This window comes from Sander vitreus, chromosome 15, assembly GCF_031162955.1.
Source record: "Sander vitreus isolate 19-12246 chromosome 15, sanVit1, whole genome shotgun sequence".
In the NCBI taxonomy this organism is placed as follows: Eukaryota; Metazoa; Chordata; class Actinopteri; order Perciformes; family Percidae; genus Sander; species Sander vitreus.
In genome coordinates, this window is record NC_135869.1 from 6763402 (window position 1) to 6789508 (window position 26107).

The following is a 26107-nucleotide window of genomic DNA, read 5'->3' on the forward strand; positions in this document are numbered from 1 at the left end:
TTTTATTATGTTTTAACAGCTGTATACTACTATCCCTGTATGGATGTGATATGATATGTTGACCTGGCTCAGGTTAAACTCTTTGTGAAACATGAACAAACACAAACAATGAATGCCATAGAACTTTCTTTTATTATCCAGTTTGACAGTCAGTCATAACGGAAAAGGAACATAAATAAAGTACTTCTTCTGGGCTACATGGTTTTGATTCGTGCATAAACTCCAGTACTTACCGATACCAGCATTTTAGGCAGTATCGGAAGGCTTTTCCGATACTGGCATCGATATCAGAACATCTCTAGTATGTACTGCACACAATTTTTTTTCAGTGAAAATTCTGCATCTATTCAACCTTTCGTGTACACATTATATATATATATGTGTGTGTATATATATATATATATATATATATATATATGTGTATATATGTATGTATATGTGTATATATGTATGTATATGTATATATGTGTATATATGTATATATACATATATATGTATATGTATATACACATATATATACATATATATACACACATATATATATACACACATATATATATACATACATATATATATACACATATATATATATTTTACTCTTTAACAAAAAGGTCTATCTCTGTAGGGATCCTTTCCATAATGTTATCAAAAACAGCACTTTTAGTGGACGAAATTGAACATTAAAACATTTACCCTGTATGATAACGTTGGAGCCTGGTTCGTCGCTGCCGGTTACAGCGTTCTTGCTCAATACTGGACGATTTTCAAAAGTTCTGTGTATTAGATTCTAGGTATTAGTCACCTATACACCAATGCATGGGAAAATAAGGTCCAGGTTGAAATACAAAAACGAAATGACCCTTTAACTGCCTCAACTCACCAATAGTCCGACTCATTTCAAGTTCTTTTATTACGTATACAGAATACAGAGAAGCACTTGTTGGTTAATGATGCTAATTAAGGTAGTATGTATGAAATGAAAAGAAAATCACGCAGGTAACAAGAACACCAGTTTTTTGTGAGGCGCACAAACTTTTTTCACAATTCCAAGGCAATGTCGCCAGCCCCACCACGAGCCTTTACAGTATGTTCCTGTTCCATGTGAGCCAATGCGCAACACTAGGACTTTAAAAACGCATGTATGTCAGGCAGCAGTTGAAGTGCCTCTCGGCCATACTTGTTCCTGCCTGCTTTGTTTGTAGTGAAGCAATTTGAATTTCTAGAGGCAGACAGCCCTCTGTCCATCACCTTACATGACGAAATCCTCGAAGTCTCGTTCTAGTTAAGCTAGTTTAAGGAACCCACTGTGATAGTTGAAGAGCCCATCTGTGTTTTGAGTGAAACTGCCCTTCAGCAGGGCAGTTTCACTCCAAACTGGTCCAATACCCCCCCCAAAAGGCCCATTCTGAGCCAGGAAAAACCCTGGCAACTACTGTAGTGCAAAACTCCGGATTAGTGGGGTTAGGGTGGTGGATGGGTCAAACAGCCAAAAGTCAACGCTGACTTTTTAAAACGTTACGTAGGCTATGCAAGTTAACTTTCTTACCTTACGTTCCTTAGGTAACGTAACGCCACAAACACAAGTTACAAGGCAAAGGTAGATATTTGAACCCAAACCACCATTTTTTCCTGAGCCTAACCAAGTACTTTTTGTTGCCTAAAGCTAACAAAGTAAACATAAAACCAAAACAAACTTGCGTTTAAGTTTTTTCTTTTTTCTTTTTTTTTTTTAAAGAACACTGCATGTAACGCAAAGCGGAAAGTGACTCGCAGTCACCGACACGTCCATAACAGACACTAAAGCGGTTTCTAGAGCACCATAGTTTGAAGCGTGGGGCCACTGACCAAGCGTCAGTATTTGACGAGTAAGGAGTGAGAATGTCTCATCTTCAGCTGTTCGGGGTAAGTCTAATAGTTCTCTCCAACATGTTTTGTTTAAAATGTGTGCGGCCTTTGAAAGATTATACTCTTGCACCCATGAAAACCACAAGTCACAGGTGTACTTTGGGCCTTCATCTCTCATTCCCCTGTCTGGCATTGTCATATTATCAGTCATTACATACATGTAAACAATATTAGGGAGGCGTGTGTTGCTCCAGCGAAGCTACTCTGAGTCAGACTGGAAGGTTGCAGGTGAAGAGATGTCTGGTTCGTCCGATACGTCTGTTGCGTCCGATGCATCTAGTTCGTCTTTGTCTGGTTCGTATAGTTCGTCTATGTCTGGTTCGTCTGGTGTGTCTGATACGTCTGTTGCGTCTGATGTGTCTCTGTCTGGTTCGTCTGGTATGTCCGCAGTTGGTGCAGTGTCCCCATGTCCATGCTGCGTGTGCTCTGGTGACATCCCGTTTTCAGTGTTGTCCTGTGAACACATGAAGACAAGAAGAACTATGTCACACGTGACAGAATTTTGTCTTTGAAAGGGCAGGCTCAAATGACATAAACAAATAAATACAGTATAAGAACATAAAAGATACACATAAAAACAATGACAGTACAAACATCGCAAAAACAAATGTAAAACAGTGCAAAAAATGAATGGAGCAGAATATGTGGCTATGTATGACTGTTCAGCATGGGTGGAAAGAACAAAAAGTTTTAAAAAAGTACTACTACTTTGATGAACTTTTACTTAAAGGACAATTCGGGCGCAAAATGAACCTAGGGGTTAATAACATATGTGTACCGAGTCGAACGTTCTCCGATACTCGCTACTTGGAAAACAGTTATGACCAGTCGAACGCCGTGCAACCACTAACCAGTAACATAGCTCAAACACAGTGTTCGTGATTCGACTGCTCATGACTGTTTTCCAAGATGCCGCCCGCATGTAAACAAGAACACTACTGTCTTTATAATCTAACTTGTTAATAAACTGTCTGTACACTTACAAAGTTCTCAATGCTTCGGTTTACATGTAGGGACCCTCACTGTGCTACCGTGGAAGCGTGGTGCGATTTTGAGCCTTGTTAGTGGTATAAAATAGCGATTTAACCAAGGGGGTAAGCCAGCCTCCACAAAGCGTACCTCCTATGCAGCCATTTTGTTGCTATCAAGCCATCACCTTTCTTTCTAAAGAAACACGACAATGTATAAAAGGCTCCATTACCTTGTATCTCACGTTATGGCTCCGTAGCAGGCGTTTTTGTAAAAATAGGCTAATGATTGTGTCATAACCACGCGACTTTCTGTCGCCTAGTAGAGGAATTACCGTACAGTACGGGAGAAGCTCGCAGGCAGTTTTGACTTACATTAGCTGTTTACGTTTAATTACTAATGTTGACTAGCATTTTAGTTAGTAATAATTAGCCTGTGCCTATGTTATCTCCTTACATATACCTACGCTCTCCGTCTCTGCAAGATTGGGAATGATTGAGATTTCTCTTGGCACAGCTACCAGAAAACGTCCAACTTTCAGACAGGTTGCTCACGTCACATTTACGTCGTCAAACTCAGTTTGCAGCTGCGCAGTAACGCTCAGCCATCACAGGAAAAGTGCTTCTAATATCCTTCACTGGTCTCCGTGGAAATCTACGGCGTCACATTGTCCATTTCGTTAACTGTCTATGGATTTACCATGTGCCCCGAAAGCTAGCGTTAGCAGCTAACCGGTAAGCGGTACCTTGTTTAAAGCTAGCGACGCATTCGATTAGCATGAAAACATGTCCCAGAGAACGGTCGACTCGGTACACGTTATTAACCCCTAGGTTCATTTTGCGCCAGAATTGTCCTTTTAAGTACAAGTAAAAGTACTGGTATAAACATTTACTCAAGTAAAAAGTAAAGTTTAAAATTAACTCAGAGTAAAAGTTACTTTGTTACTTTTTTTAAAAACACTTGCCTGGGATTCATCTGAATCCGTGTCTATCGGCGGTATAGTGAACGCTGCGTCTGCTCCTTCAGAGGCCGCCTTTGATGCTCTGTCTTTGCATACATTCTCTGTCCATTGGAAGAAGGTTTTATTGTCCCATGCCGGTCCCATTGCTTTCAGCTTTGCAAGAGCCATCCCGCTAGTTATGCACACACCCACTCGATTTAACCATTTAAAACGTCTTCTTGAGCCGCTATGGCACATAACCAGAGCATTTGTGTACATATGTGCTGACATTGACTCGCAGCGTGCGTTCAGGAGGATCGCCCCAGCCATTGGTAATCTGTATTTATTAATCCTTCTGGGAGGGTTAGGGCGTATTCTTGAAGTAGTGGTAGCGGGCTCAATGGAGACAGTGCTTGCGCACTGTAAAAACTTGAGAAAGGTCGGTGCGTTCGTCCTCCACTCTTCGACAACATTCATCCATTTAAAGTTCTTTAGGTCTTCGATGCTGGTCCGTCGGAGAATAGATGTGAATTTCCGGCTTGTTAGCTTCTTGCACTCGTTTCTGATAATATTCGTCATCTCGTGGACCATAAAATCAAACATTCCAGGGACAGACAGAAGTGCGTGTGGGATTCTGTGGAGAGTTCCTTGAACAATGTGGTGGAGTACCCTCTCCATGGGTCCACAGACAATCCGACTTTTTAGGGATTTTGCCGTTCTTATGGTGACCTTTTGAAAACAGAGGATTGGAAATGTGTCAATGATTAGGCTGTACAACTGTCACCATTTTCTTTTTCAGCACCAACAAAAGATTGACACGTGATTTCCATAACTGCTTGTCATTACATGTCCAACATTGGATGTTCAGTGGTAGCTAAGTGTTGTGTCTGGGTTTCCTTTTACCAACAAACCTTTGATTGCTTTTTCATTGGAGGTTTTGCGCTTGCAGACGGTGTTGGTGCACCACGTCCCGACGACCCTGATTTAGTTGTTGCAGGGAGAGGCGACGGTGGGCTTTGACTAGGTTGTGTCGTGGTATAGCTGCCATCCAGTTGAATCTAAATAAGAGGGAGTAAGACTCTGTTATTACTATCATGGAAATGGTAACATCAACCCTCATTCTACCACTTGGGGTACCTGCAGACCCCAGAGGAATACTTTTTTGTCATAGCTCATAGGTGCTTTATTCCATCATTCCAATTTTTCATGAGTCTGTAAGGCAATTTGTTCCCATGGACCAAAAAATAAATAAAAGTTGCCTTGCCTTGCTTTGCCTAGCCCTACAACCTCCAGCCTGTCAGTCTGTTACCAGGGCATAGATCACCCTGTTGTGCCTGTCTGTTTTAGAGGAAGTCTAAAGTTAACTTAAACGCAGTGTTGTGACACAGTCATCTTTACTCAAGTCCCAACTAAGTCTCAAGTCATTTGGTCCAAGTCTCAAGTTATTTTCTTTGGGGTAAGTCAAGTCACAAATCAAATCACTTTTTTACACCCAAGATAAAGCACTCTTACCTGTAGTATCAGCTCTTTATAGGGTTAGGGTTAGATTGAGGCAAGATATTAGTAGGGTCTTTGATGTTACGTGTTGCCATAGCAAGGAGTTGGACTGACAGCCAGTCATCCAATCATGGGAGGGGGATGAAATAATACAAACCAGCAGTGGTTGTAAATTCAGGGCGGGGGCTCCACCAGCAGAAGTCTGGACAGTGGGTTGCATCTGAAGCTGATCAGTCTGGACCAGCCTGGTCACACATTCCTGGATTGTTGAGGCCGACTGTAAGCAAACAGAATTAATGGCAGTGTGTACGGAGTTAGTACAATCGGGGATCATTTTAAAAAGGCAGCGTAAAGACTGATCTAATCAACACAAAGTGCTTATTGTAAAATAAAAAAGATAGATAGATAGAGATAGAGTTTTGCTCACTAACTTCACTGTGTGTCACGAGTAGAGCTGGATTTGAATATTCGAAAATTCGTTTGATGGATAGGTATGCGATTTTCATTTTTGAAATTCGAATATTAATTTTTTGGAGGAAAAAAAAAAAAAAAAACGTGCATGCAGGCGGAAATTTTTACTGTGGTGTTTTGTCGGTATTAAGCCGCCAGCTGCTGGCTAATTTATGCAGCGCTATGTCCTTCACCTCAGCCAAGAACAGAGAAATGTTAAGTTACAAGCGAGCAGTTTGTTTGTACAGGTCTGTATGGTTATACTGCATCAGCCCAGTGTCGTTTTCAGGTGACTTGAAGCTTCCAATATTTGCTGTTGATAAGTACCAAAGCTTGACTGATATGTGGGGGAGTAGGTCATGATGGAATGTTCATTTTAAAGTGAAGTTAACAAACCAGAACTGGCTGTGAATGCAGTACTGCTGGGGCTATAGTAACAAGAGTCTTCCTCACTGCTCCATCATCAGACGACAGGGCCGTTGGCTGAGGTAGAGGCTGTGGCTGAGACCCCGGTTTCAGACTACAGATGGCAGACTATAGTAGAGAAAATGAAAGACAAGACACAGTAACACATTTTAACTCGGCTTTGACAGTCAATACCAATTTCCATGGCATTTTATTTTTGAACTGAGGTGGTCTTGTAGCAATTTAAGAATATCTATTAGCTCATTACTTGGCAGGGTTTCTTCTATGTGTTGTAAAACCGTTTGCTAACCTTAACTGAATCTGCAGACCAAACTACTGGAACGGTAGTTGCAGGTTTCTTGCCCGCTGCTTCATCATCAGAAGTCTGAACAGTTGGCTGAGGTGCATGCTGGGACTCCGGGTGGAGCTGGGATTGGGGCTGTGGCCTGCTACAGCTTGTCTCAACAGCTGGATGTCTTGCTGTCTGGCTCACAGCTGCCTACAGTTTACAAAAGAAGGAATGTATTATTTTATTGTATGTTCACTGTCTGAGTTTGTTTAGCACTGTGTGTTGAACCCACGTCTGGATCCTGCAAAGAAGAGGGGGATTTCGGTAGGTAGTGCCATTTATCAATCTAGACCAGAGTTTCTCAAACTTTTTACACCACGTACCACTTCAGAAAATATAAGGCTATTATGGCGTTTTTCCATTACATGGTACCTGCTCGACTCGCCTCGCCACACTGTGCGTCCGTTTTCCATTGCAGATTTTAGTACCGCCTCAGCGTGGCTGGTCGTTATATGCCGGCTCGACGCACACACCAGCGCACAAGTATAAACATCAGGCCGCTTGAGCTTGTTTTACAGTTCTGTGGAGGCTCCACGCAGAGCTTTCGCCGTATACTATGTAAGTGGCCTGATGTTTATACTTGTGCGCTGGTGCATGCGTCGAGCCGTCCGTGTGTGTGTGTGTGTGTGTGTGTGTACGTAGGCTATGGTGAAAGCTCTGCCTGGAGCCTCCGCAGAACCGTAAAACGCAAGTGGCGCCGCAGTAAACTGCCGTGACCTAACGCAACACACACAGAACGTGGAAGGTGTGTTGTTGTTGCCAAGCCAGAACACACATTTAGTTTCAAATGAAGCTGGAGGCAGCAAAAAATAAAAAACACAGCTGGCTAAACTATTTAAAAATAGCGGATTTGTTCAGGACACCCCCGTCTGTCGCTTTCACGTCACCTTTTCGGCTCGGCTCAGCTCGCTTGGAACCTCGACTGAGGTGGTACTAAAAAAAAGTACCTGTTAGCAGGTTCCAGGTACTTTTTTTTCGTAATGGAAAACCAAAAAAGGCGAGCAGAGTCGAGGCGAGTCGAGCAGGTACCACGTAATGGAAAAGCGACTTTAGAGTAGCATAGGCCTGCCCTATTTAGCTATGGACAGTTCACGCAGGAGGCAGGTTTATTCCTAAAAATAAAACAATATTTATTGTCGACTGCCACGCGGTACTTCATCCTTCCTGCTCCAACTGAATCAAAATTTGAGGTAACTCAGGTCATATCTCCCAATCTAATTTTGTAAAATATTAAATGATGAAAAAAAAGTATTGCACTTTTTTTTTATGTATTTCTGTTAATGCTCGTTTAACTTTGTATGTTCAAGTTGAGTAATACACATTTGAAAATGTCAGTATTTTGTGCATTTTTACTTAAGTAGACTCATGATACCATTACAGTAACGGCAACAGGACTTTCTTCAAATCGTGCAGCCCTACCCTATACTACACGACACGCCCCCTACACGACGCAGCCGTCGGCTCGCTGCTGCTCCTAACTCACTGAACACGAGTGACAGAGAGAGGTGATAGTGGCGGCCGCAAGAGAAAAAGCCCTCGCTCTCTCCGGACAATACTGGCGTCCCTCTTCTACAGAAAGCCGCTAGTCGCTTTTTTTAAACCCGCCCCCGCTGCTGTACAGAGGATCGTTGGCTCTCTGTTGGTAGCAGAGCCGTGAACATGGAGCTGTGGACCACATTCGGCCGTCTAGGGGTGTAGCAACTGTCCGCCCCCGCTTTTGTACTGCGCATGCGGGAGACACACGCGCACATACAGAGGTTCCTTGATTTATAATTAGATGGAACTAAATGGCACTCGGCTTGTGGCGCTCAAAGCGCCAAAATAATACATTTGAAAAACTCAAAAGCAATGTCTCTTTCCAGAAATCATGACCTGGTTACTCAAAGATCCACAGACCTGGTTGTGAGCCGTTTCATGTAGGAACTATTTTCTTGCTAGCGTACTGAACCCGCTAACAGTATCACCGCGCAGTAGGAAGCAAACTCATGGACGATGATAACTGTAGCTAACCGATACTGCTAGCTCACCTGAGCTAGCTAAAGCTACAGCTCAGCCGAGGAGGACGCCATTAATGTTTACATCTCATGCTGTCACAAGCCCCTCGTCAATGAGTAATATATACACATGTACATAATATGTATTAAATTGCTTCCATCAGTTTGGTAGCAATTTAAGAATAGCCATTAGCACATTTCTTGGTAAGATTTCTACATGTGTGGTGAAACTGTTGGCTCACCTTAACTGAATCTGCAGACCAAACTACTGGAACTGTAGTTGCAGGTTTCTTCTTCACTGCTTCATTATTAGAAGCCTCAACAGTTGGCTGAGGTGCATGCTGGGACTCCAGGTGGAGCTGGGATTGGGGCTGTGGCCTGCTACAGCTTGTCTCAACAGCTGGATTTCTTGCTGTCTGGCTCACAGCTGCCTACAGTTTACAAAAGAAGGAATGTATTATTTTATTGTATGTTTACTGTGCGGATTTGTTTAGCACTGTGTGTTGAACCCACGTCTGAGAAGAGAGAAGTTTACAAAATAAGAACTTCAGCATAGGCAGAAGGATGTAAGTGACAGGTATTATTGGTATTTGTGTTACTTGTTAATGACACATGAGATCAAACTGTACAAAGTGAGATGGAAGGGGTTCAGTAAATACGAAAGTGAATAGGCAAAAGATTCTGAGTGGTAGAAAATGTTTCACAGTATGAATTATTTTTGTATTAACTGTAGGAACATTTGTTTCTCAATTTAAAGCTTTAGTGCATAACTTTGATATTAATGAACGCCCGTTACATTCAAGCCATTGCCAAATGTTTTGCTACAAAGCTAATTTAGACTATCAGCTCCACACAACTCTCTCTGTATTTCTCAGTATGGCTATGTTCAGAAGATTGTGTCGTCTGGCGACTTTCGCTCGCAGAGACTCGAGTGAAGATAATTACCTCTGAAGAGTCCATGTTTTTTTTTTTTTTTTAATCCTTCATGTCCTCCTTGGCTACTAGCAACTGTGTGGAGAAGGGGTGGGGGTGGTGTGCGGTCACGGAAGGCTTGCATCATAATGTTGTTGTCATTACTTAGAATTCCTCATGGGGGCTACAGAAAGTACGCCCTTTAGCTTTAAATTATTGCACTTTTGTTTCAAGGGCCCCGTATTTGCCATTTCCAATGCATTCTCATGAACGGGTTTGTACGATATCGTACAAAAAAATGTATGCACAACAATTCCTATGATATCCTACGAAATTAGGCTACAGCCGGCCGGTCACGTGAGCTGTCGGTCGTATCGGCAGTTGGTGGTTGAGTTTAGTCGACAAACGGTGAGAGTCACGAGGCGACGACTAGTTAAGTTTGGGGAAAAAGAACGTGGTTTGAATTTAAACACTCTGTGGGAACAAACACGTGTTTTCTGGGTGAAATGGTTTTCGTTTTCGCCGGGAAGCGAACTCCGCTCCCCGATTTTACAGCGCTCTGTTTTAAAACCCACCCATCCACCCCGACCTCCTCCCTAAACGGCCCACAGCGTTCTTATACGCCACACTGGCAGGTAAATGTTTGTAACAAAATAGTCATGTAATAAAAAAACTATGCTGAGAGTCTCTACTGTACTTTTATTGTCATTTAAGGGCACGCTGATTCTGTCCACTGCTGTCAAGTGTTAGACTTTTGACAAGATTCTCTGCAAGACTTCTACATGTGTGGTGAAACTGTTGGCTCACCTTAACTGAATCTGCAGACCAAACTACTGGAACTGTAGTTGCAGGTTTCTTCTTTACTGCTTCATTATTAGAAGCCTGAACAGTTGCCTGAGGTGCATGCTGGGACTCCGGGTGGAGCTGGGATTGGGGCTGTGGCCTGCTACAGCTTGTCTCAACAGCTGGATTCCTTGCTGTCTGGCTCACAGCTGCCTACAGTTTACAAAAGAATTTTAGCATAGGCAGAAGGATGCAAGTGAGAGGTATTATTGGTGTTTGTGAAAAGTGTTAATGACACATGAGATCAAATTGTACAAAGTGAGACGGGGGATGCAGTAAATATGAAAGTGGCAGCAAATGTTTCACAAAAATGGTTGGAAAATTTGTTTCTCAATTTAATTCTTGCATTTAAAAGGTGCACTATGAATTCCTGCATGACGTCACTTCTGTTGACGTTCCAAGTAAATACCAAACAAAGCTCACCCCCCCCCCCCATGTTTCCGTAACTGTCATGACTAACGAACTAACTGTCACTAACCCCCACCCCCTCCCCCAACCATCTTGTCGGTGATTGGCTGTAACGTGATTTGTTGTATTTTGGTGCCCATCCTGTGCCCCTGGTGTTTGTGTGACGTTTACGACCCGTGTTGTCTCCCGAGACCGGGCTTTTTCACAGTGTATTCAGGGGGCAGGCAGCTGGTGGATCAAGGAGAGATGCCTACGATTTGAGACAAAAATGAAATTGCGCTGAAACCATGCAGGAACTCATAGTGCACCTTTAAGTTTTGTTCCAGGGGCCCCAGATAATGCCATTTTACACTGATCCAGGGGCAGTTATGTAACGTCCACACCTGGTTACAGTATGATGCTTTCTGGATACACCATACTCAAACATATGCATACATACTGTGGCTGAGACCAAGGTTTCAGACTACAGACTGCCGATTACAGTACAGACAGACAAGAAATATTAACACATTTTAACTTGGCCTTGACTGCAGACACCAATTTCCATGGCATTTTATTTTGAACTAGGATGGTCTAGTAGCCATTTAAGAATAACCATTAGCACATTTCTTGGCACGATTTCTACATGTGTTTGCTAACCTTAACTGAATCTGCAGACCAAACTACTGGAACTGTAGTTGCAGGTTTCTTCTTCACTGCTTCATTATTAGAAGCCTCAACAGTTGGCTGAGGTGCATGCTGGGACTCCGGGTGGAGCTGGGATTGGGGCTGTGGCCTGCTACAGCTTGTCTCAACAGCTGGATTTCTTGCTGTCTGGCTCACAGCTGCCTACAGTTTACAAAAGAAGAACTTTAGCATAGGCAGAAGGATGTAAGTGATGGGAATTATTGGTATTTCAACTGACATGGGGGTGAGCAGGTCAAGACAAAATGTTCAATGTTCAAGTGAAGTTATCAAACCAGAACTGGCTGTGAATGCAATGCTGTGGGTATGATGACAAGAGTCTTCCTATCTGCGCTATCATCAGATGACAGGCTATTTGGCTTAGGTAGAGGCCGGGACTGAAGCTGAGGTAGAGGCCGGGGCTGAAGCTGTGGCTGAGGCCGTGACTGAAGCTGTGGCTGAGGCCGTCTCTGAAGCTGTGGCTGAGGCCGTCTCTGAAGCTGTGGCTGTGGCTGAGGCTGTGGCTGTGGCTGAAGCTGGGGCTGTGGCTGAAGCTGGGGCTGATTCTGTGGCTGAAGCTGAGGCCCAGGTTTCAGATTGCAGACAGCAAACTACAGTAGAGAAGATGAAAGACAAAAAATTAGTAACTGTTTAGTTCAAAAACATCCAAAACACCGTACGAAAACATACCAGACAAGCTTTTATTTTGAAAAGTTGAAGCTTGCAGACTGCACCAGCTGGGAGGGCATGCATTAGACGGGAGGTCTCCAGGCTGCAGCCATACCCGATTCATATATCCTTTCGGTCCCGGTGATTATTTGTGAAATTGTGCAAACGACAGCCTTTTCAAGGCATTTGAGAAGGAAGGAGTGGTAGCATGCAAGCCCCCAAATTGACACTTGTCTGAGAAATGGAGTTTGAATAATGTTCAGCTTCGGCAAGCTTACCTATGCTAAAATATACAATGACGGAAGCCTAGTGACGAGTCCATAGCAACCAGTGTTGAATTTGTTATTTGTTTTATTTCATGTGAATACTAGTTTACTAGATGAGTAACTTAGTATTTGAAGTAATGCAGTAATGCAGGAAGTGTGCATTTAGTTTCCATGCTTATTGTGTTTCCACAACTATGTTAGTGAGTAAATCTACTGAAATGGCCACCACACCATAACAGTAGAGTGTGATGCGTAAGATGAGAATGCAGAGATTTTATCACGTAAGTCATGGCTGTAAAAAACAATGGCTATCTGTATATCTTTGCCAAGTGCAAACCAGTACAGAATGCATCAATACATTGTTGGGGAGGGTCATCCCATTTTTCCATATCATTATGGAGGGTCATCCAAAATGTATTGCTGGTGAAGGGAGGGTCAGGTCTTTTTTGATTAAAGATCCCAAAACTCCTCCGGTGGCCCCTGAAATAACGAACAGTCCCATAGCTGCTTGCTAATGTTACCGGTAAGCTAAGTAAGGTGCTGTCTTTAGCTGCTTGCTAATGTTACCCATAAGCTAAGTTAGGCTGTGTCTTTAGCTACTTGTGAATGTTCCCCATAAGCAAAGTAAGGCTGTGTCTTTAGCTGCGTCCTGATGTGACTGGTAAGCTAAGTTAGGCTGTGCCTTTAGCTGCTTGCTAATGTTACCCGTAAGCTTACTTAGGCTGTGTCTTTAGCTGCTTGCTAATGTTACCGGAAAACTAAGTTAGGCTGTGTCTTTAGCTGCTTGCTAATGTTACCCGTAAGCTAAGTTAGGCTGTGTCTTTAGTTGCTTGCTAATGTTACCGGTAAGCTAAGTTAGGCTGTGTCTTTAGTTGCTTGCTAATGTTACCGGTAAGCTAAGTTAGGCTGTGTCTTTAGTTGCTTGCTAATGTTGCCGGTAAGCTAAGTTAGGATGTGCCTTTAGCTGCTTGCTAATGTTACCCGTAAGCTTACTTAGGCTGTGTCTTTAGCTGCTTGCTAATGTTACCCATAAGCTAAGTTAGGCTGTGTCTTTAGCTGCTTGCTAATGTTACCCATAAGCTAAGATAGGCTGTCTTCAACTGACTTGTCGGGGAGAGATCATGACAAAATGTTCATTTTAAAGTGAAGTTAACAAACCAGAACTGGCTGTGAATGCAGTACTTCTGGGGCTATAGTAACAAGAGTCTTCCTCACTGATCCATCATCAGACGACAGGGCCGTTGGCTGAGGTAGAGGCTGTGGCCCAGGTTTCAGACTACAGACGGCAGACTATAGTAGAAAATATGAGACAAGAAAAAATAATACATTTTAACTTGGCCTTGACTACTATGTGTTGTGAAACTGTTCACTTCCATGATTTCCATGTACTAACTTACATTTTACCATTAAAGGAACATTATGCAACTATTCATAAAAGCTTCAAAATCATTTTTGATGCAACGCTGACGTGAAATAGGGTGAATGGTGCCTCTGTCATTACTCATTTTGCACAATGTAACTTTGGTGAGCGGGTACGATCTCCCAGAAGAAATGCATAACACTTCACTGCACTAAGTCAGACAGCACCAACAGATTTGGTTGAGGTTTGTGTTTATTTTAAAGTGAAGTTAACAAACCAGAACTGGCTGTGAATGCAATTCTGCTGGGGCCATGGTGACAAGAGTCTTCCTCACTGCTCCATCATCAGACGACAGAGCCGTCGGCTGAGGTAGAGGTTGGGACTGAGGCTCAGGTTTTAGACTACAGCCAGAAGACTACAGTAGAGAAAATGAAAGACAAGTAACACATTTCAACTTGGCCTTGACTGCTGATACCAATTTCCATGGCATTCCGTTTTGAACTGCAATGGTTTTGCTGACTTTGCAAGACCTATCGCCACAGCACTGTGTCAGTCCTGGAGTATAGTCTAGTATTTAATAACAACCATAAGGACTTTTATCTGCAAGATTTATACGTGTGTTGTGAAAACGGGTTGCTTCCATGATTTCCATGTACCAACTTAAAGATGAACTGAACTGAAAGAATCAACGTTGATAACGTGTTGGTTATGACAAATAAAAATTAATTACACTAAAAAATGTAATTAAAAAAAATCAATATAGCTTTTTTCTAAGCAACACAAAAATTACGTTTGTTAGTACTAGAACGCTGACAATTTCGATGACGTCACTGGCATGGTAGGACCTGCGAAGGTAGCTATATAGGCTACAGTGCAGCATATTAAATACACGTGAAAATGAGTAATTTTAATGGCATGGGTTACGCATTTGAGCCTGTGAGGGACAGGCCTGTAGTGTCTGACTACCACCACATGGAGGACGATCAGTTTCAGTCATTTATTGTATCCAAGCACATTATGTATTTTAGGAAATAGAGACTGCTTATATATCGTGTGCATTAAGAGAAAATAGAAAAGGTCCTGTGCGTTTTAGAAAATCGATGCAGATAAATGGAAAAAGTGATTGGACAAATTCATCCAATGGGATCGCTTGTTAAGTTAGCTGCACGCAAAATGTTAAAACCAAAATAAATAAAGTTTGAGTTAGCTGCACGTAGGAGAGTTACCCACAGGTTGACGGATGCACGGAGGAGTCACGAGTCTTGTCGTTTACTTTAGGCTAGTGCAGAGTTGGCAGATTTTTTCCTTGTGGTCGTTGATGGATATTGCACAAATGGTTACTGCACAGATACCTCTTATTATGGAAGTAGCAGCTTTTTCTGCGAGTTGAACTCCCTCTGCATCAACAATGTGCCCTGAGACATCAGCTAGCTTCAGGGTGAGTAGAAAGGGACATTGGATTCTGTTTACAGACCCGCTGTGGTTTAGTTAGCAGCTAATAACGCATTATTATTGATCTGTGATATCATCGGAGTCATGGTTTATTTATACAGTCTATGGTCGGAGCGCTAGCTTGTGGAGTTTGACATAAGTGTTTCCAACGTGTTTGGCTGCTAGCCCTTTCCCTAGGTTGGATCGTTTGGTATCCAGCTTGGTTTTGTGACTCAATTTCAATGATGCCCAGTGTGTCAGTCTGTTTTGTTGAACGCTATAAAGCCTACACGTTAGGCTTTATTATTTGTGCGTGTAAGTGAATATGTACGTGTTTTGTGTATGTCACAACAACATTACATCCAGCCCTTTGCCTAGTTGATTGCTAGCATGCTGGATAACAGCTAAACCTCTCTGTCCTCTGCCTGATGTGAGCGTTTCAGCGCCCTGTCTCTGCGGCAGATAGCATCGGTGGTGTTGGTACTTGCCGTTGGTCTATCGGTCTGCCCTGTACTGTAGCCTGAAAAATCGATAATTGACGGAATGGCCTCAGGTTTCAGTCTGTTGGACTTAACCCTCACCAGTGACCCTGTTGTATCAAAAGTACAGCTCTCTAAATAGTCTGTCGCTAAAAAATGGTCGCTACAGACTCGAAATCCAGGGGCTGTTGGAGGGCTGGCCAGTTTTCAGGCAGCTAGCCATGAGTTGAGGACTGGTTTCCTTGTCAAAGGCATCCTGTGGAAATGTATCGTAACCCCAGCTGCCTTAGCCCCATACAATTTATTATTGCAGCCAGGGGCCATGCAGTATGACCCCCCCAGACCTGTTGGTTTCCGTTTCCTCAGCCATGTCCGTTAGCCTCCGACTGTCTCAGACTGTTTACATTCTATGGCTGCTTATCATGCCAGTGACGTAGCCGATTATGGAATTCCAACATGGCGGCGCCCGTGTAACAACAACACTTTCAATGTACCATTTTATCCCTTTTAACAAATTCAGACATTTTAATCATTGTACCAATGAGAAGTTATATCACCTTTACTGAAATTCCAGTTCAGTTCATCTTTAAATTGAACAGGTTTTCATACAATATATATATATATATATATATATATATATATATATATATATATATATATATTAGAGATGCACCGATTACAATTTTCTAGGCCAATTCCGATTTTCTTTGAGTTAGGCCAGCCGATAATGATTTTAGCCGATTCCGATTTCATTTTTTCTAACCTCTTTACATCACACAAATATTTATTTTCTATCTTTTCTTTAACAGAACATTTTACACAGAACATAGACATATTTTTTGAATAGATAATGGATCACTATAAAATAGAACTATATAAATGACTCCTGGTGTGGGAAATTCACACACATCTAAAGGTCAATGTTAGAACCATTTCCTTCTTTTCACATCCAATATCCAACTAAAAAAATGTGATTTTGGTTTTTGGTGTCGTCCCTCCACGCCCTACTTTTTCTTTGCAGGTGTTGCATATTGCAAACTTGTTATCTTCTGCACACATGCTGAAGAATTTCCAAACAGCTGACATGTTGCAGGTTAATTCCCGAGGGTCCCTACATGTGCGAGAATAGCGCCGACACGCGCTTCACACCGCGAGCGGGTACGCGCGACACACAGCAGAAAAGTTGAGAGAAAGGAAAAAGAGACTGTGCTGTCGCGTCCGTGTGTGCGTGCGTCCTTTGAGAACTGTAACTCGTATAACTTATGTTGTCAGTTAATTGTAGCATTGACCGGCATGAAATCGGCATACGTCAGACTGACCTGCCGGTCGCCGGTCATGGCCGAGCACGTGAAAACCGGCCAATTCCGGTCACCGGCCGGTCTATCGGTGCATCTCTAATATATACACACATGCATGCATACATACGTACATATGCATGCATGTGTATATACGTATGCATGCATGTGTATATACGTATGCATGCATGTGTATATACGTATGCATGCATGTGTATATATGTATACATGAAAGTAGCATGTGTGTGGAAGTGAAGTATTCAATTTTGACCTCGGTGGCTTCCCATAGGTAAGTGCTTCTCAGATCTTTACATGCAACGTTAGGCAAAGAGGTGATGTAGGTAAATCGAGACAGCCACTTTAATCTCTGGACAGCTTCTGTATTAGCAAAGTCACAGAAAAGTTGTTATAGAAAACAACTTTATAGCTGGCATACGTTAGCCATGAACATGTGTTTAATCATCAATGGCAGGACAGTATGAGTCTTACATTTAGCCTACATGTTTCGAATCTGATTTTACAACAGTTGCAGGACCACAACAACTTGTGAACGCACCTTGGGAATGCCCAGACGTCTCACAAGACTCTCGATGCGGATCCTTTTTCCCACACGGCCATCAGTCGGAGTTGATTTCCGTTTTCTGGCTCGGCCACCAGTCGGAGTTGTTTTGGTATGCGCCACTGACATTGACTTGACCAATGTACCGATCCGTTCCGCTTCACATGAGCTTCTGTGGTATCGGTTTAATAAATTTCTGCAAGCTCCACATACGGCTATTAGGTCGTCTGTGGTTTCAACGACGAGCCCAGTGAGCTCCTCCAGAGCCAAAGTATAGGGAGGCTTCACCTCTCGGGCACCGATAATCAAGTTATGTTTGTCTTTTTTAACAGTAAAAGGCTTCTCACATACTCGACATACCTCCTTTAATTTTTTATGTGTCGTTATGGTTTCGTTTTCTTCTTCTTTTATGTGTTTTAATGGCGGTTGGCAATCAACCGTATTCTTTTGCGGGGAGTTAGCATCGTTAGCCATTTTGCTTCTACTTCGTCTTCTGCTTCTATGGATTTATTGGTGGATGGCAAACCAACTTTAAAGGTGCATACTGCCACCTACTGAGTCGGAGTGTGTAGAATCATGGCATTAGATTTACCTATAGACTAGTCTCACTTCCATACCTGTCTCCTCAACGCTGATCTACAGTAAGGAAAAAAGAAAGGAAAAAAAAAAGTATAAATAAATCACACCCTATTTCCTAATCCTGTCTGTATTAACCTACCAACCCCCTTCTGATTTCCCTGAAGTCCTTTCCTGTGCTCAGTGGTCCTTGTCTCGTGTAATAGCCTTTATTTATAATGTCTCCCTCTCTGAATTATATTATGTATGATGAGTTCTACATGTTACGGAATGTTACACCACTGACAAGGATTTGATAGATTTTTCCATATACGTGGATTGAAAACCTGTGTGCATTACCTATTCATCGCTTCAAATGTTTTCAGAAACATATTTTAGTGCCTACTGTATATCTGAAAAATCCAACTGTTTAAGCAGGCAGGCTGGCCCCAGCAGGTGAGTGTGCACATTCCATTCAGGGCCACCTCGAGGTGCCCCTTTATCTGAGATATGTACCCTTGGTCACCTTTATCATCCCTGTCCCTTTTACAGGGTTTTTAGTTTCTCCAGATCTATGTGGGTATGTGACTTATAAGCATACAACGTATCATTTCGAGTAAAAAAAAACGAACAGAAAATCCCCCAAAAAGTCAAAGGTACAAGACTGTGTACATATCGTCATCTCAGAGCGAAGGAACTACTCATCCCATAAAACCACCGCGCACCACTGAACAAAGGAAGCTAACGTTAGTTTAGCTAACAGCTAATTCGGCTAACCGCTAGCTGAGACAGCAAGTAATAACTTTAAAAGACCCTCAAAATAAAACCTGAAAATAACCGTTAACATATATAACGGCTGTTACGTCAGCTGTAGACGGCTTTACCCAGTGTTAAGTTTGAGTTAACGTTATTTTAGACTGAATCAAGCTGTCAGCTAGCGGTTAGCCGAATTAGCTGTTAGCTAAACTAACGTTAGCTTCCCGGCAGAGGCTAACGTCAGAAGCGTGGAACAGATCGTGATTCGTGCAGTGTCGTAAATCCTCGTGACGGATCGTGCAGGCAGCACAGATCGGGTACTGACACCCCCCCCTCACCAGCATGAGTTCCACCAAAGAATTTCTAATAAGGGTAGACGGGCTTTGCTATTGCCTAGTAATTTGCTGACAGCACCATCCACAGCACAGCATCCACTAAATTATAGCACCATTGTGTAATCTAATTTTCTATTGGCACAAGAAAGCAGTGTCAGACAACACTATGTTTCAGATACAACGGCTGCTAGATCCAGCTCAAGGCTCTTGATATATGTCAGTGCTGGGAAGATACGTCTGGAGATGGCGCTTTTATTTTGAAAGGTTCCGTATCGGAAGTGTTGTTGCTACGTTGAACACATAGCTATAGCTATACACCTATGCGTTGAACACCGGTGCGACGTCTCACTTCAACTGGCACGGTGGAAAGGTAAACATATGTTGTTTGTGTGTGTAGAGAGGAGGGACACCGTAGTAAACACATATTACCCACAGCAGCTAGTGAAATGGTGAGCTATAGAAAACAAAGAGGGAAACCAGTCGTGCTAGTATGCACTGCTAGTAAGCTATGCTGACTTGTCAGAACATGGACAAACAAACCTCACCATGACACATGTAACCAAGACGACTGCCTTTGCTTAACGTGAATCGCTTTTGCTGCCACAATAGGGGTTTTTTTTAGGGTTAAAACCCTAAACCCTAAACCCTAAACCCTAAACCTAACCCCAACCCAGACCCCAGTCCTGTCGGGTTTTATTCTCCGTAAAATAAAGCTGCCCAAGGCCATACCCACCTGTGTATTCTATTATATTGTAAGAAAAAGAAGTTATTCACGCATTTTCGCGCGCGCGTCTGAAAGGGCAACTCCTGTATTCGATAAACGATTAAAAATCTAACGTTAACCTAAATTATTTACACCGTATGTCCCACCTTAAATTATAGCCTGTAGGTTATTGGTTGATATCACCACTGGTGCTTTGTTCCCTGAGCCTCCTGAGTTCATAGCTATTCCAGTGATTTTCATAGTGAGGTCCGGGGACCCCCAGGGGTCCTTGAGAGGGTTCCACAGGGTCCCCAGCAAAAAAGGGGCAATACTGTATTATAACTAATTACAAATTGTTTGACTATTTTGTTCATGGGTTGCATACACTTTGTGGAATAAAACACCCAAAAGCAAAAATCTTATCAAATGGAGGTCCGTGTGAGTTTAGGGGTTCTTGACGCGAAAAAAGTTTGGAGTTTTGTGTTTGAAAGTTGAATTCATTAACTGATTTTTTTGGCCGTAGCCATGACGACGGACTCCTCACTCCTCAACTCCGAGCTGGACTTACAGCAGCAAGAGGAGCTGTATCAACAGCTGCTGTTACAGGTAATATTGCTTTAAAGTGAACTAGTTACTTTTGCGTGACAACACAAGTGAGAATAACAGGGTGATGGTGTAACAGGAGCAAAAGTAGAGAATTGTCATAACGTTACTGACTCAGTACTGTCAGTTACACATCAGTATCCTTTAGTAACAGTTAAAGGCTGTGCAGGAAAATCTGTTCTGCAGCTCTCTTAAATCCATTTGGCCTGAGAGTGTTCTGGATGAAGAATACATAACCAAGCCTATGAAAGCACACAAGGCCTGTGATGTAATGCAGACATTATAGGTTATAGTTAAATACTTTGGGTTAGGCCTATTTTAAATTTACTCTGGGAATTTTTTTGTCCTCTGCTGGATTCCAGATGAGGCATGATTTCCTGGAAATGTCTAGTACGTATAATAAGATATTTCTACACCATGCGAACACCAAGTCGTAAAACCATATCATTAGCAGCACATAAGTGGGCTTTCTTTCTGTTTGTGTTCGTTTGTCTTGACTTCTTCCTCTTACTTTGTAGTTTTTCAATACCTCGTTCTTTTTTGCTTTCTGTTTAGACAGTGGGAAAGATGCAGACTGAAAACCCAGACTCCAAAGTAATCCGACCACAACCTGGTAAGTTGCTCCAAAGTACAAGTTATATCAAATCTTCAAATTTTTCGAAGACAGTGCCACAGTTTGTTCATGGATATGAAATATTGTCTTTGTGGCTTTTTTCTTTCTTTTTCTCTAACCCCCCCCCCCCCCCCCCCCCCATCTTAGGCATGTGTGTGAAGACTGTCTCAGAGCCAGGCAAGCAAAAGGTCTTTGTCAACATCTGTCAGTCGAACTCGGTCCCGCTGCCACCTGAACTCTCCAGAGAGGAGCTGGTGGAACTGCTCCAATCGGAAGATCCAAGCGGCTTTAGAGTTCCCATGAGCCTCGGCGAGCCACACGCTGAAGTAGACAACAGTATGTGACTAAAGTCACACACACGACACATACTACATTTTGTAGTGACTTAATTCAGAGTACAAAGTGTAACGTTTTCTTCGTTGTCCTACATTCCATTGGTATGCAGTTCAACTCTTTTAGGCCTGTGGGTTCAAATAATCAACCACGGCATTGAACTCCTGGCAGTAATGTGTAGACATATTCCTTTGTCGTCACAGTAATCTTTGAAATGAATGCCCCCAGAGACACTGCACGTAAACAAAAAGAAGATTAGGTTATCTCCATGTTCACGCCGAGTGATTCATGTGAGCTTCTTGTTTTCTTTGAGGCTTACACGGAACTGAAGGGTTATTAAAAAAAACTGCAAGCTGGGGCTCATCAAATCCTGGTCGGATCCAGGAGCGGGGCCACAGGGACATTGGCTAACTAAAAAAAAATCGGGGGCCTGAAGTGTCCCTGTTCAAAATGCAAAAATGGGAGAGCAGTGGGGGGGAAAGTTTCCCCTAGTTCCACTGACTTAGGGGGGCAGATGGGGTATTCTACCAGCTACCACACCAAATTCCATTCTCAAATGTAGCGCTTTAAAGTTTCTTTAAATATTTATCAGTTAGACCTACTTTTCCAAATATTTATCAGTTACTTCACATACTTCCACATGATCCACATCCATATGTCTGTTTAATCTGTTTCAGACTCTCAGGGTTGCACAGCATATGATGTGGTCATCAACCAGGAGTTCTTCCAGAAGTGCCAGGTGTGTGTGTGTGTGTGTGTGTGTGTGTGTGTGAGAGACAAACAAGCCACTGGGCGGGCTATTCTTGCTCAGGTAGCACCAGTGGGCAGGACATATGAAAAATTGGGCTGGCATTCTCAATCAGTGACATCACTAATTGCGGAATTTGAGGCTAGATCATATTCACAACATATTAGAATATTATGTGAATGTGTGCTTTCATTCAGAGGAAATTTGATTTATTACCGTAGCAGTAACTGCAATAGTACGCTGAACTAAAAAAAAAAATAATCTGAAATTTAGAAAATAAAATTGATTGTCTGTTTTAAATTAGCTTGAGGTAAATGTGAAACATCGAACTCTGCCACTGTGTGTTGTGTTCCTTTGAATCATCTGTGTTGTGCTGATCTGTGATTTTCTACACTTAAACAACAGATGCCAATGCGGGTATCCTGTTAAGCCTCCTGTTGGCTGTGGTATAGCTGCTCGGTGAGAAGAAACGAAAGTCCTAACCTTCTAATGTGTAAAAATATGAAATGTGTCTTGTAGATGGATCCCTTGTTCCAGCAGTTTGTTATCCTGGTGTCTTTAGAGGGTTTGGAGAACAAATACAATCTGGAGCTAAGTAGAGGTGTGTGTGTGTGTGTGTGTCTGTGTGTGTCTGTCTGTCTGTGTGTGTGTGGCTGTCTGTCTGTGGTGTGTTTTTGAGAGCAGATTTGGTGGGTTCTTGAGAGCAAATGTTGATTTTAGTTTTTGTGTTTCTGCAGACTGGAAGGTGCTGAAGAACAGAAAGTTCTTGGGTTCTGTTACCGAGCAAAACATCCGGACGAAGAGCAGGCCGGTGATTCAAGAGCTGCAGCCTCAGTACGTCCCTCTGACTCTCTCTCTCTGAGTGACAAAACACGAGTGACATCCTCAGCCTGTTGCAGGGTTCTTTTTTTTCTTCTATCAAGTCATCTAGAGAAAAGAAACAAAACGTGCATACTGACATCTTTTTTAGACACAGTAATCTGTGTTTAAAAGGATATTCTGTGGTGTTAAATTCTTTTGGACTCTCGCTTCGATGAGGGTCAATCAGACACACATGTCTTTTTAAAACCGCCACGTTTCTTTTTGTAGTTTCTTTCACCTTTTATAAAATGAACTTTAATTAGATAAAGCTCATACAATCGGCATACTTGCATTTATGGTTGTAGTTTACGTCCTGCAGGGCTCCTGTGATCTTTAAAGTCTATAACAAGACAAAGACTATATTACATCATAACTAGTGTGGGAATTTCCAGTGTATTGACTAATGCCACGGGCCAAAACGTGTACATTTCTCTTAATTTGAAAAAGTTTTTTTTTTTTTTTTTCCCAGTGAGTTCTACGGTGGCCCTGAAGTGCAAATCACAACAGCAAATAGAAAAACGCAACAGCAAATCATAAAACACAACGGCAAATAGGAAAACACGACAGCAAATGGGAAAACACGACAGCAAATGGGAAAACACGACAGCAAATAGGAAAACACGACAGCAAATGGGAAAACACGACAGCAAATATAAAAACAAAACGGCATTAACTTCTACCGGAAAAGGTAGGGCCTATCTAGCAGAGGACGGAGCCTCCTGATTGGACAGACGGACTGTTAAAAGTAGGCGCTTTTCCGTGTTTTTCACCTCTCCTTCCTGTTAAAAGACAGACAGTCCGTCTGTCCAATCAGGTGGGTCCGTCCCCTGCGAGATAGGCCCTACCTTTTCCGGTAGAAGTTAATGCTGTCGTGTTTTCCTATTTTCTGTTGTGTTTTCCTATTTGCCGTTGTGTTTTCATATTTGCTGTCGTGTTTTCCGATTTGCTGTTGTGTTTTCCTATTTGCCATTGTGTTTTCCTATTTGCTGTTGTGTTTTATGATTTGCTGCTGTTGTGATTTGCACTTCAGGGCCACCGTAGAGTTCTATGATTTGCATCACACGCTCCAATCTCCCACTTTGTCTCTTCTCCTACAGGGAGAGCTTCACTGTTACAGCCAAAAGGTAAACCTCTTCTTATCTGCCTCTTTGACGTATTATTCAAAATCAGAGCAACTTGTGAGACAGGTTTATAGCTTTTACCACTGTTGTTTTTCTTTGTCTTTCCAATTCTGCTTTGTCTTTCTCCGTGTCTGTTTTTAATCTTTTCCACTTCCTCACCGTCCCCAGACCAGAGTTCACCTTGCTTGTAGAGCCCCCTGCTGGTGATCCAGAGTACCTCATTGCAGAAATAAAGCTACCCGGAGTGGTGAGACATCCAAACACACACACACACACACACACACACACACACACACACACACACAGTACCAGTCAAAGGTTTGGATTATTCTTGGAAAATGTGTCCAGACCTTAGCCAGACTGTTACTGTTACATAAACACACTCTTGTCCTCCCCATGTAAAAAACACAGTCAGACAAGCTCCTTCAGCATATGATGTTGCCATGTCACGTTCTACGTCACCACATCTTCTGCAGTACATGATCGATTGATGCAGAGTCTCAGCTGGGTCAACTTGTCTCCTGTGCAGCAGTCGTCCCGCTCTCTGGTTCTGGACGTCGGCGAGGACCGCCTGGTGGTGACGGCTCGGCCCTCACTCTTCCATCTGGACATCTTCCATCCCTTCATCATCCACCAGGAGGACAGTGTGGCCCAGTACAACAACAGCACTCAGGTACAACGCACGCACGCAAGCATATAGTAATATAGTACTGTATGTATTGCACACAAACGGGCCCAAACTGGTAGGTAGGTAGGTGTAGGTAGGTATACAGGGCTTAAAGTATTCCGGCACCGTGCCGGATCTCCAGCATGCGGCCGTGAGGGAAAAAAAACTTGCATGAGTTTCGAATCAATTGATTTCACCTACCAATCATATGAGAGGAACGCAGCTCTAACTAACGCAGGGCTTAAAGTACTCGGGCCTGGTGCCGGATTTCTGGCGTATGACTATTTTAGAAAAATAAATAAATTAAAAAGTCCACATGGGATTTGTTTTTGATTTGACTTCCACCTACCAATGAAAGGAGTTAGCCAATCAGATGCAAACTAGGGCGGCTCTTTGCCGAGTGCAGTGTGGTCTCCGTGGTAACTCGGCAAAGTTTATCAAACTTGGAGCATGTAGATACAGCTTTAGATGAGAAAGGAGTTAAAACAAATGGCGCTGGGCATGAATAGAGGACAAGAGGAAAAGGGTGGAGACGGGAAGCTGTTTAGCACTTGGTGCCTCAAATTAATGGAGCCGGGGGCTTGCTTCTGCAGCGCGTGTTCAAGGAAGATACTGTACGGCAGCAGCGGAAAGCCAGTGCTTGCTAGTCATTAGATGCTAGTCACAAAGCTTCGGTCCGTGCACTCTGTCATACGAGTACGTTACCGGTACAATACGTGTGTGCACGTTCATAGCGGAACACGATTTGTCATTAACGATGGCCACTGTGTAAAAGCTATCTGAAGCCCAAACTGCCTTGACAAAGCTGTCTGTTTGGAATCAAACATAACGGCCTTGTCCCAGAGTTTAGACGTCTAGCTATATGAAAAGCTAAACAATGCAAGGTTTTTAATAAATGTACATGAAGCAACTAATATCAACGTGGACAAAATCATGAATGTACTTTTTTTGATGATGATGATGGCCAAAGTAACGACACATCTAGAAAGTTTTGTTTTCACAATGATTCATTGTAGGATTATGATATTATTGCAATATGTAAATCTACATTGACTCTTAATTGAACATGGAAGAAGTAAAAATTGATCCAAAACTTTTTACTTCTTAAAAATTATGACTTTTATTATTGTGTAATGGAAGAAGGACTCAGGATTTTTTTTTTCACTTTAAGCCCTGGGTATAGGTAGGTATAGGTAGGTAGGTAGGTAATTGATCTCCAGTAGGTTAAAGACATCATAAACATACATCATGAACGGGATGATAAAATATCAAATCCAAATGAATAATATGGACAATAAAAGAAAAGCTACTAAATAAAAAAAAATCCTGTATCCCTGAATGTACTAAGGGACCAGCACTAACAGCACTGTGCTACTGACACTCGGGATAACTTCAGATTATGATACTGGTCGTTATGT

The 26107-nt window shown here is 42.5% G+C and overlaps 2 protein-coding genes across 10 annotated transcripts in view; one reads left to right on the forward strand and one right to left on the reverse strand.

The window, feature by feature from the left end:
* pih1d1 (PIH1 domain containing 1) overlaps window positions 1-26107 on the forward strand; it is a 45456-nt gene that overhangs the window by 18996 nt on the left and 353 nt on the right. For 2 of the 6 annotated variants that reach the window (XM_078269571.1, XM_078269570.1), the window contains exons 6-14: window positions 20267-20349; window positions 20902-20959; window positions 21107-21295; window positions 21970-22031; window positions 22560-22641; window positions 22778-22874; window positions 23999-24025; window positions 24191-24269; window positions 24552-24695. In XM_078269571.1, coding sequence (XP_078125697.1) covers window positions 20267-20349; window positions 20902-20959; window positions 21107-21295; window positions 21970-22031; window positions 22560-22641; window positions 22778-22874; window positions 23999-24025; window positions 24191-24269; window positions 24552-24695 — 821 coding nt within the window. Of the gene's footprint in view, window positions 1-19150; window positions 19411-20266; window positions 20350-20901; window positions 20960-21106; window positions 21296-21969; window positions 22032-22559; window positions 22642-22777; window positions 22875-23998; window positions 24026-24190; window positions 24270-24433; window positions 24696-26107 lie in introns of those variants that run through there. The other 4 variants (XM_078269575.1, XM_078269572.1, XM_078269574.1 and 1 more) reach the window with 4 other exon arrangements.
* On the reverse strand, window positions 893-17920 carry LOC144530128 (uncharacterized). Of its 4 annotated transcripts, XM_078269568.1 has the most exons (14): window positions 17392-17920; window positions 17107-17213; window positions 13908-14045; window positions 13429-13560; window positions 11632-11946; window positions 11312-11500; window positions 10229-10417; window positions 8752-8940; window positions 6477-6665; window positions 6158-6295; window positions 5469-5588; window positions 4726-4872; window positions 3839-4543; window positions 893-2359 (listed from the first exon to the last, which is right to left on the reverse strand). In XM_078269568.1, the coding sequence occupies exons 3-14, from the start codon at window positions 13941-13943 to the stop codon at window positions 2105-2107; spliced, it is 2604 nt and encodes an 867-aa protein (XP_078125694.1). In that variant the 5' UTR covers window positions 13944-14045; window positions 17107-17213; window positions 17392-17920; the 3' UTR covers window positions 893-2104. The 4 variants fall into 4 exon arrangements, with proteins under 4 accessions (XP_078125694.1, XP_078125691.1, XP_078125692.1 ...); XM_078269565.1 differs by lacking the exon at window positions 17107-17213; XM_078269566.1 differs by lacking the exons at window positions 13908-14045; window positions 17107-17213.

What these genes read in the sequence shown, in the direction of transcription:
- LOC144530128 (XM_078269565.1), bottom strand. Translation starts at nt 17,868, where the DNA reads ATGGCTAACGATGCTAACTCCCCGCAAAAGAATACGGTTGATTGCCAA. An exon ending in TGCATTCACAGCCAGTTCTG is followed by an intron (nt 11,947 to 13,428) that starts GTTTGTTAACTT and finishes TCTCTACTGTAG; the next exon opens with TTTGCTGTCTGCAATCTGAA. An exon ending in TGAATTTACAACCACTGCTG is followed by an intron (nt 4,873 to 5,468) that starts GTTTGTATTATT and finishes CCTCTTATTTAG; the next exon opens with ATTCAACTGGATGGCAGCTA.